Source organism: Gasterosteus aculeatus, chromosome 5 (assembly GCF_964276395.1).
Source record: "Gasterosteus aculeatus chromosome 5, fGasAcu3.hap1.1, whole genome shotgun sequence".
Classification (NCBI taxonomy): domain Eukaryota; kingdom Metazoa; phylum Chordata; class Actinopteri; order Perciformes; family Gasterosteidae; genus Gasterosteus; species Gasterosteus aculeatus.
Window position 1 is genome coordinate 11,660,105 of NC_135692.1, and position 10,617 is coordinate 11,670,721.

At 42.3% G+C, this 10,617-nt stretch overlaps 2 protein-coding genes across 2 annotated transcripts; both read right to left on the reverse strand.

The window, feature by feature from the left end:
* Positions 1 to 299: 299 nt before the first annotated feature.
* Positions 300 to 6,064, reverse strand: slc18a3b (solute carrier family 18 member 3b). Its single transcript, XM_040177055.2, has one exon. The coding sequence runs from the start codon at positions 2,567 to 2,569 to the stop codon at positions 1,001 to 1,003; it is 1,569 nt and encodes a 522-aa protein (XP_040032989.1). The 5' UTR covers positions 2,570 to 6,064; the 3' UTR covers positions 300 to 1,000.
* A 695-nt stretch (positions 6,065 to 6,759) lies between these two features.
* Positions 6,760 to 10,175, reverse strand: rgrb (retinal G protein coupled receptor b). Its single transcript, XM_040177056.2, has 7 exons — positions 9,641 to 10,175; positions 9,278 to 9,434; positions 8,888 to 9,009; positions 8,495 to 8,648; positions 8,225 to 8,342; positions 7,923 to 8,036; positions 6,760 to 7,679 (listed from the first exon to the last, which is right to left on the reverse strand). Exons 1-7 carry the CDS (start codon positions 9,714 to 9,716, stop codon positions 7,539 to 7,541), a joined length of 882 nt encoding a protein of 293 aa, XP_040032990.1. The 5' UTR covers positions 9,717 to 10,175; the 3' UTR covers positions 6,760 to 7,538.
* Between the last annotated feature and the right edge of the window lie 442 nt (positions 10,176 to 10,617).

Here is a 10,617-nt window from a genome sequence, read left to right on the forward strand (position 1 = left end):
TTTAAACCAAACTAACCTTTTTATGTTTGTTATTTTTTATATTACGGCAAATGTGCCGCCGACCTGTGAGAGACCTGTAACTGGAAAGCATCAGGTGTTTTATGTTCAATAATCACATAATCACCCTGCATAATGACACTGCGATGAGATTTTCCTTTTTTCAACACAAAGTTAAATGGAGTCTGGATCACTTTTAGAAACTGAATTCATGATATTTCTAACGAAAAGGGTTCAAATTTAATTTATTTTTTATTCTTTTGAAGCTTGAAAGAACAATAAAATCACCAGTGTCACACAAGTCCAGACGGAGATTTATTAAAACGACAATTGATAAATGAATATACACGTGTTTACGATTTGACAAAATGTTTTAACCATACACGCGCGCGTACACACAAATAAACGCACACATACTTTGTAGAGGTCCACGTATTAACCATTTACACTGTGCACATATGTCCAAAATCCATTTAATATGATACATTTAATTCCAAACATCAGAAACATTTCAAACAGGCCCACTTGATTCAAAATCAAAATTCACGATTATTTTTAACGACATAAAAGGAAAATCCGGCCTTTGATGTGCAAGTAAAAAAAGTTTCTTCGGAGACTAAAAATATAGGCTATTTTTTTGTGTAGGGGGGGGGGGGGGGGGGGCTGTGCTGCATATAGTTGGTCCCATATAATATTGTGCGTACATTTATCTATTCATATCTTTTTACAATAGTAATACACACGAATTCAACGGTAGCTGATAGATCTCGCACAAAACTCCAGTTATACGTCCATGACAAACGCTACATAGACTTGTTTGACACAATAAAACCACAGTCAAAAAGAAGCAATAAAAGCGGATCACACCATGTTCTTGTTGACTGGGTGTTTATATTGCACATCGGTACTTACATAAAAGTTTAAATGACTTGACTAGAACCTGCCTCGTCTCCAAATCTCTCCCGGGGGAATGTTTCGGGGTTTCGGTGAGAGCGTGACCGGGTTAAATGTACTCTGGGCCGGACGACTCCTCTGACACGGACCGCTGTGCTGTGAATTGCTCAAACCCATTTTCATCCACCGCTAAGCAATTCCCCGCCGAACGGTATCCCTTCTTTTTAGCTCTCCTCTCCTCCATCTTGATAGTATCGTACAGCCCCTGCGGAGCCTCCTCTAGGAGGTTATCTCTCTCCGAGAAGGACGGCTTCATTTGGCACACGTTGCGCAGCAGCAACAGGGCTGGCGCGTAAAGCACATTGACGAGTCCCATACCCAAGTTGAGTTGTACAAACCCGTGATTGTGCACTATCTGACCGGCTACTATAGGACCCATAGCATACGCGACAGAATAGGAAATATCTGCTATGGCATAAATACTACCGTAGACTGAAACGTGACGCACGTCTACTAGAAATGCCAGTGTCGGCAGCAGCGCAGTGTCTACCAGCGCGATGCCGAAACAAATGCCGCACAAAGGCGCGATGAGCTGCCCGAAAGTTTTGCATGCAGGGACCGTGCAGGAGCTCGCCCCAATGATGACCATCCCCAAAGCTCCGTAGAACCACTGCAAATTTGGATGCTTAGCTGCCAGTTTCACTGTTATGTACACGCCGAGGACATGCGGGAAGAAGGCCGGGAGCCAGGTGAGCCCCATTTCCCACTGAGTGGAGTGCATGGTGGTCTCCATCCAGTTGGCTATGGTGGGCTCGAGAAAGGCCAGGGGGATGTTGCAGACCGTCAGCGCCCCGGCCACCACAGCTATGTACGGGTCGACCATGAGTTTGTATATGGGGGTGCCGACTGGCATGTTCTCTCTAGTCCTGTTGGAGAACGGCTTGATCACAGTCAGCAGCAGAATGCCGTCCACCAGGCAAATGCACGCGAGCACGATGAAGGGCACCTTCTTGCCCGCGAACTCGTAAAGGATGCCGCCGAAAGGAGGCGCCACCAGACTCCCGAAAGAGATGAACGCCAGAGCGATGCCCAGCGCCGTGCTTCTCTCGGACTCCTCCGTATATTTGTCGGCTATCATCGCGATTCCAGAGGTGTCCGCGAAAGCCGACCCCAGACCCTGCAAACTTCTGGCGACAAAGAGCGTCACGTAGTTCTCCCCGATCGCAAATATGCACGTGGACACGAACATGACACTCAATCCAATTAAAAGTGGAATGTCATATCCGACCCGGTCTATGAAAGTCCCCGACAGCGGGCTAACCAACAGCTGCAGGATCGCTTTGGAGGCGAAAAGTACTCCAATCTGAACATCTAAATTGTTTTTGTTGATTTTGTCTTGGCTTGTGCTGTTGGTTGAAGAGTTGGGGTGTATCACTACGTGGACGTGCTCTGACTGCTCACTCTCCAGCTCAGCAAGATAGTCCGGAATAATTGGCACGATCACCATGTAGAGCATGTTGTCCAGCAGGAGAGCGACGCAAACGATCACTAAGATGATCCGTCTTTGCTGGTGAGGATCCTTCATCGCGGTGCCTAACTCCTTGGTCCTTTCGCTTATCTCGGACAGTTTTAACGCGGCTGACTTGACCAGCCCGGAAGATCTTCCCTCTCCATCCATGATGTGCTTTTTATGACTTTCGATCAAAAAAAAAAGAAGATTTGTTGTGCTTCTTCTCCTCTGCTTTTAACACCTCGGATGACTCATTGGTGTTTTCTCTACATCGATGCGTTGCTCTCCATCCTCACCTCGCCTGTGCGTAAAGGGAGAGGCGAAGGGGAACCCGCTTGCCTCATCGGTGGAAATAGTTTCCCTCCGTTTTCTCAACGTGTCTTCGCTTCAGCCACCTCCGATGTTGTTTCATGATCTCCCGAGAAGTGATGTGGTGAAATCGTCGAATTTCTGCACCGCGCAGAGGTTTCGCTCGCTAATCTCACATGGCAAAGCTTGTTTGCAGAGAATTTGCTTACTTATTTGCGACACCTTAGGGCGCTAAAAGTCTTCTCGTCTCTGTGCTCATTCCTCCTATCACCTGTGGCACTTTTGTGCGCAGCTCTGAGACCACGAGTGACTCCGTGGTCATTGGTGCACATTAAACCCGCAGGTTCGACGCTATTTTAGTCCCCTTTTTGTCTCCTCTGTTCACCAAGAGCTATGACGCGTCGCCAGCTTGCCCCCAAGTGGATCCCTTCGCCACTTGCCTCCTTTATGTTAATTTCCATCCATGGCAGCAATCACTTCAACCAATAAGAGGCAATGAGCACAACATCACACGGCCCCTCTCCAAGAGCCTCGAAGAAAAAGAAGCTTTCTCATTCTCAATGTCCAGTGTGACTCTCGACTTTGGTGGGTTTCTTAGATCATTCTATAGAGCGTGACTGCATAGCGTGTGCAAGAACATTTAAAAATTACTTAATAAACACTAGTATTAAAGTATTAATAAAACAACTATAAACTGAGTTCTTGCCAACAAGTCACCACACATATCAAAAACCACATACAAATACATTCATTAACTGTAAAAGTACGTTTCTAGTTTAGTGTATCAGCTATGAACTCGTGGACGTCCTAATTCAGCACGAGCGCGAGATATTTCAGAACCACGAGTCTGTGGACAGCTCCGGTGGGACCAGACGACGATGAAAAGGCCCCCGAGGAGGTCGTCATTCACTTCATTAATGGAAAATAAAATCAAAAGGTTAAAAGGTGAATGTATACAAGGAACAAATCATGCCAATAAACACACTAACTATGCGGCCGTTAAGTACAGAAAATCGCGCCAACCACTACGGCGATGTGGGGACCCTTTGAAATATTTAACATAAGACAACGGCGACACCGTGTGGCGGAAATCCACTAGTGCACTCAACGTCATTAAGTTATGTTAAAAACATCCCATTTAAAAGCATCCCATATCCCAGTGTTGTTGTACATAAAGTAGTTACTTTATTATAAAACATTTAACCTAATGATACTTCTTTTACAGTTAAATCTGATGTTTCTAATGATTATTTTCATCATCAAATCAAATCAGCTAATTTCTATTTGGGTTCATTTGACATGCGTAAAAAACAACAACAAAAGTACACGTTTTTTAATACTTCAGAAAATTTGAAGTATTCAAGTCTTGCTTATTTAAAATCAACTATTATCTAAAAATACTAAACATTGACATTGTTTGTCAGTAGAGGGCAGTAAAGACTTGATGATAAGTGTGTGATTCATGATCCCATAAAATAGGACAGTACCTAAATAAAAAAAATAGACTATAACCTAAAACACTAGACCAAAAGCAAGTGATTTAAGTTAATGTCAGTCATCCAGTCTTTAAAAGCTAATAAATGATGTTACAAAATGCTATGTTGGTTTACAACAGTAATAGTTGTTGAAAGGTCAATTTAGCATGCCTATCTTTTACAACAATCAGACAAACTGTATCTTTTCACTTATATTTCTTTTAAGTTCAAACAATAATAATAATAGTAATAACAAGAAAACGTGTCCCACGTGCAATTATTTACTACTTTATGTGGTCTGCTTTTATTGTAGATGTTGCTATTGTACATTCAATATCAACACCTTTGATGATTACAGTTAAAGAGAATATTGAATGATGATCTCAGCAGACAGCGGAGGGGCGTTTCCAGCATGTTAAGTGGATTATTTGATGCAGAAAAAGCCACATTAATACAACAGGAGGATTAAAACATCACAGGAAATTACTGCCCAATTTCACTAATGAGAGAGGCTTTGCACAGCGGCAGCCGTCAGATAAACACGCTACAGTTCTTCTAAAACACTGATTTTATTCGGGTGATGTTGTTGCAGTAATGTTGTTGACTGTAATCTGGAGTTCAGAGGGACAACGCTGTCCTCTGGGTAGAGACATGGACAATGTAAAGACGCTGTGAGAGATCATGAGATCATGAAGCCAGCAGAAAAGATATCTGTGATATCTGTAATGACGCAAGTGTATTCTAATCCAGATTATACTCTCTAAAACAATGCTTTAAATGTTATTTAAAAACAAACAAACAGCAGGACTAGTCTCACATCTCTTTCCTGAGAAGTCACATTTGTTGCTGTATTCAAATTAGAATATCAGTTGGTGAAAGAAATTGTTTTGGTTTATTAACAGACACATGCAGTGTTACGTAAGGTCTATGTTTTTGTCATGTGACACGTCGACTCCTGTCATCTAATCTGACTTGATGACTGTAACATGAAATGTTTAAAGCAGGATTCTCTTTGACCTTTGCTTTTTTTCTAAATAGCCCTCAGTTAAATCATTATGTAACATAGACTATTGTGTTACGTGGGCCAATACAAGGTTAATAATTTACATGGGAATTTATGCAAACACTGTTTTCCTCAATCGACCTCTGTGCTTCACTTTTTTATTTTAACTTCATTGTAACATCATTTAATGTAAAATACAGTGCTCCTAAACCAAAATCCCCCTTCCAACAGTCCTTGTGCTTTTTGATTTTTGAAACAATCTAATTGTTAAACTGTATTCACCCCTTTTATTATGTTTTTTGTACTATTTGAATTTTTAAAATCCCAATTATTTTATTATAGCTCTTTAGGGTTGTAGTTTTCATACGGAGTGTCATGTTTTCATTATTGTGCAAGGTTTACTACCACATGATAGATGAAATGATCATTTGTAGTTTGGTTTACTGTGGTAACGTCGGTGGTGTCAATGAGAAGACGATATCAGAAGATTTCCTAGTGAGTTTGAGTCGCATCATGGCACAATTTTTCTAAATTGATGGCCAGAGTTGTGTCTTTCTGGAGCTCCTAAGGGCAACATCTGAGTCTGATTAAGTAAATCTCTGTGAGCATGTCACGTGTGATGGGCCATGTGCTTTGGGGCTGTTTTTTTTTTTTTTGTTGCTGCGTAAGGTTTTTTTTGGTCACTGTTCAAGTACAGACGGGAACAGCTTCAGCTCACCTTGTGGGTGGATGGTAATCTAAATCCTGACTCGACTAAATGGAAAATGGTTGTTGCCAGATTTAGCAACCTGCACAATGTGTCGTAGGAAAGCTCAAGGAGACTTTATCTCTCTCTCTCTCTCAGACAAGTTGTTCTTCCTGGGAGCTTGTTGCTATTTCTGTTGCTTCTGTCGACAGCTCGGACCGATTTAGATCGCCGGTCCTCAAACACTTGTCCCTTAATCAGAAGTCAATCAATGGGGGCGGCTATTCCCAAGAACCCGATGCTGATCTTTGTGGAGTCATTCCTGGGTTCAACCCCGTTCAGCCCAAATGAACGAGGACAAACACAGCTATTGAGGGAGCGCATGCGTGTGCATGACATGTGTAATACCTGCTAATGAAGGTAGCTTGTTTGGGGTCCTGCAAGGACACTAAGGCGCCATGAGTCACCTTATTGCTCCAGGAGTACTTTTTCTTTTGTAATATTTATATATATATATATATATATATATATATATATATATATATATATATATATATATATATAATATGCTAAGCAGGTTAAATGTTCTTTTTTGTTTAGATTAGACTGTTGCTAACTTGAAGTAACACCCAGTGTTGCTTTTGAAAGTCAGTGTTTTTGTCTCAGGCATTTGCTCATAAACTCAAGAGAAATAGAAACGCATGAATAATATGATTGTGCGTGCTACATTGCATTAGTTTGTGTGACATTTAACAATACACCCATTAAAGTCAGTCTGGACATCCTCACAAGTCAACCTCGGAGGGACCACAAACCAAACCACAAATAACACCCATTTAGACGGTGAAGACGTTTTGTCTTGTAGCCGCGTAAATGAATGCATTCATCCTTTGAAGTGCCTTTATTAGAAAATGTATCATGGACTGATAATCCAAGCCTAAGACACACGTGAGCCATAAATGTTTTTATTTTTCTAATTCAGGGAGACGACAGGAGACGCTGCTTGGCTCTGAACCTGCGTTGAGGTTCAGTGTTGCTCATTATGCCCGACTCCTCTTACGCGTGTAGGCCGCCTCTGACGGTGAGAGGATTTCACCCGCCGACACCTGTCCGGCAACGACGTCAGTCGGCTCTGAGCTCAGCGAGACAGAGGCGTGTTTCTATGGTGATTTCAGCACCTCTTTGATCGAGGTGCTTTTATTTTCATGTGCCCTCGCTGACACTTGCTTTTATAATGAGATAGATGGAATCCACGGAAATACGCACTAAAGAACCCAAACTTTTGAATGTTGGTATTAGCATTACAATTTGTCATTGTGCATGTGTTCATCAGATTAATTGAAATCTAGTCTCTTCACTTAACGGCGTAAAGTAATCATGTACATTGGCATCTTTATTCACGTGCAAAGTTTGTTACACCAGGAAGGGCTGCAAATTGAGTATTTTTTTCTGCACAATTTAAACTGCTTAATACAAACTAAAATTCAACGCCACACTGCGTACGGTAAGGCAATTTGGTATGTGTATAGGCAAATGTAGAGAATGTGATGAGTTCTCAGCTCAGGTCCACAATATATACCAACTGAACAGACATCTGAAGGGCTCATCGATGTCTACAACATCAACACAAAGGATGATCTGATGATAACATACTTAAGTTTCCTTTTATTTTGACTTCTTGACAACTGGATCAACCATCTTCTGCCCGGTGAGGAAGTGCCACACGCCGCCACGGTAGAACTCATTTCCGAATGAGTAGAGGAGGGCGTTGAAGATGGGATTTGTCTTTGCAACAACTGGAAGCACCTGCGAGCACCAACGAGGATTTTCATCATGTAAGTACTTGGTTCTAAGGGACAGTTTGAGGTGTCATATTGTTTTCAGGTAATTGATGGTAGAAGAACACATTGACATTGCTACAAGAAAAACATGAGCAGCAAAAGTTGTCATTTTAGCCAGATTTTAAACTGAGACTTACTTTCTTCCTTTTTCTTACCTTTGATTGTACTTTGTTACTCTTAGGTTGAATAGAACTAAATAAATGCTCACCATTCTGAGCTTTGGAGATACGACCTTCACGTTCTCAAAGCAGGCGTAGATACACATGAGGACGTAGGGGCCCCAGCACATCAGCAATACCCTCAGGGGCGTACTGGTGTTGAACTGGGAAACAGAGTTCACTGTGTTACGACAGATATTACACGTGGACCGCAGAGGATTTCCAGTCTTGTTGCTAAACTAAGTTTATTGGCTTCAGGCGTCAATATCTCTCCGCGAGAGGCAGAATTATTGAATTCTATTTCTATTCCTCTAACCTCAAGGTTTTTATTTTTTCATTTTTGCACATGTACCTTGTGGAGATGGATCTTCTTAAAGTGTTTGTGGATGGCGTCGTAACACGACCACATGGTGAGCGCTGGGAACATCAGATAGAGGAACACCAGAGTCAGCATGTAGGTCACATAGTCCCTGTTGAAAAGAGATTCATAGGAAAGTACGATTGCTTAATCCCTGTGCTTTTTGGTCTGAAAAAGTCATTATAGATCTTTTTAACTAAAGACACAGATGTGAACCGTGTATGTAAATAACATTCCAGCCTTCCTATAGTCATATGATTGTACCTGTCCCCTTTGGTGTAGTCCAGCGTGCAGCACGTCCTCATAGGCTCAAAGTCGTAGACGCCCCATCCCATGAGGGGAACAGCAGCCCAGAAGATGGAAAGGATCCAGATGATGGCGCTCATCGTCAAAGTAGTGCTCCAGAAGAGCTTCTGTCCTTCAGGAGTGAAGACAAATACTGGATTGAGAATTCACCTTTTAACATATTGTTTGTTTTAAATACAGGACATGCAAGATGAATTGCCACACGAATAGAGCCACGATGACGACATCAATAATTTCACGATTTGCTTCCACTAATTAGTTTTCACAAACACCTTCAATACATGTCACTTTTTTTCTTAGGTTAAGTTTCATATCAAACTGGTGCCAGTTCTTGTGGTGGGTTTCACTCACTGGTGCAGTACTGGTGATATCTGTCCCACGCGATGACACCCATGAAGCTGATGGACGCCAGTACCGCTATCATGCCCTGAAAAGCGTGAAAGGTGCATCCATCTTGACCAAATGGCCAATATCTAGAAAGAGACAGCAAAACCCGGGTCATATTCATTGCTGCTTAAACCTATTTTTCGCTGCATTTCAGCGCTGCGCCCTTCCCAGACGTCCCGGATGTGGATTATCAACCCGAAGGCTTATATATTTTGTGCAACCCACTTGGTTGACACCAAGTACTAGGCCTAAGCCTTTTTTCTTTTCTTTTTTTTCTTGCCATTATTAATGTTTAAAACCCCACCATGGTGCAAAATGGGCCTTCCGGGGAGGAACGGCCTCGGCGTTGGATACCTGAGGTAGCTGGCGTACGCAGCCGTGAGGCCGTTCACGTTCAAACAGATGTCGGCCACCGCCAGGTTGAACACAAAGAAGTTGCTGGGGTTCCACATCTCCTTCACCCTGAGGAAAGACGCGATGCTGATGGCGTTGAGGAAGAATCCAATCAGGCCTGAAAAGAAAGGAGAAATGCCCAGTTCATTTTTCTGTGACGGATCCGCACGGTTTTGACTTCACAAATCACACCACAACGACAAAAAAGCCAAAGGCATGCTTAGTTTTTCTTCGTGATTTTCAGCGGATGTTTTTGTTTTGCAGCAGTTTGAACTGTCTCTTTAAGCGCAGCAGGAAGACGTTGGTGCTCTCGGGTCCACTCACCGCCCACCAGCAGCGCAGAGCCGAACGTAAACATGTCAAACTCCGTGAATCCCTCCGGTAACGCAAACGCTGCCATGTTTGTTAAAAAAACACACACACACACACACACACAAACAACGCACAAACTTTTACGCGCTTTGCACACGACCGAGTCCTCCTCTCGTTGCGCAGCGCACAAAAAGGCCGCCTTATAAAGGCGCTTTGACGTGAAACGGCACAAAGACACTAATCTTTGGTAAAAAAAAAAAAAAACCTCCCCTTTTTTTTGAAATCCCCCAAAGAATGTCCTAACGAGGACAACTTCTCTCCAAGCCTCCTTCAACAGCGCCACTTCGCTGCAAAGTCCGCTATTTGCTCAGATTGTTGCTGCTGCAGCAAAGTCGAGGACCCCGTTAGGACACTTTGTGTCTTCTGACCCACTGCCGGGTTTTCTGATAAGGGACCACGTGGAGACATGGGAAATGTGGTTTTTCACCAAACGTCAATCGATTGGTTGTATTTGATAAATCTTAAGTCTCAAACACAAAGTGTTCACTGCTTATTATTATTATTTTATTTTTTTCTGAAATAAAAAGGTGATGGATTGATAACATTCACCGCTGCAATTTAAATGCATTTGTACACATAACTGTTTTATGTCCGTCACATTGTCAAATATGGGATTTCTAGCTTTGAATTGATAGAAAAATGAAGCAAATGGGACTTTGGGTTATGTTTCTCTTTTTTTTGAGGAATTCTTCTAATATTAATTGATACATAACTTCAAAATGCATTGCCTGAATGTACTGCATGTGTATACACGGAGATACACGTTCAGCTTTGTGTTATGTAGTGAAAAAATAATGGGTATAGTTGGGAATTGCAGAAGCAGGATGTGCAGAAGGTGGATAACCTTTTAGAACAGACAGACTTTTTTCCCCAGCATTGTGACATGGTTACACTCTTTTACAACTTTCTGCACATTAAAAACAAACCTT

Bases quoted from the DNA above. Each gene is read 5' to 3' on its own strand.
- slc18a3b (XM_040177055.2), bottom strand. From the start codon at position 2,569: ATGGATGGAGAGGGAAGATCTTCCGGGCTGGTCAAGTCAGCCGCGTTA.
- rgrb (XM_040177056.2), bottom strand. From the start codon at position 9,716: ATGGCAGCGTTTGCGTTACCGGAGGGATTCACGGAGTTTGACATGTTT. The intron at 8,649-8,887 runs GTGAGTGAAACC...TCACTCCTGAAG, and splicing joins ATATCACCAGTACTGCACCA to GACAGAAGCTCTTCTGGAGC. The intron at 8,343-8,494 runs GTACAATCATAT...TCTTTTCAACAG, and splicing joins GACTACACCAAAGGGGACAG to GGACTATGTGACCTACATGC.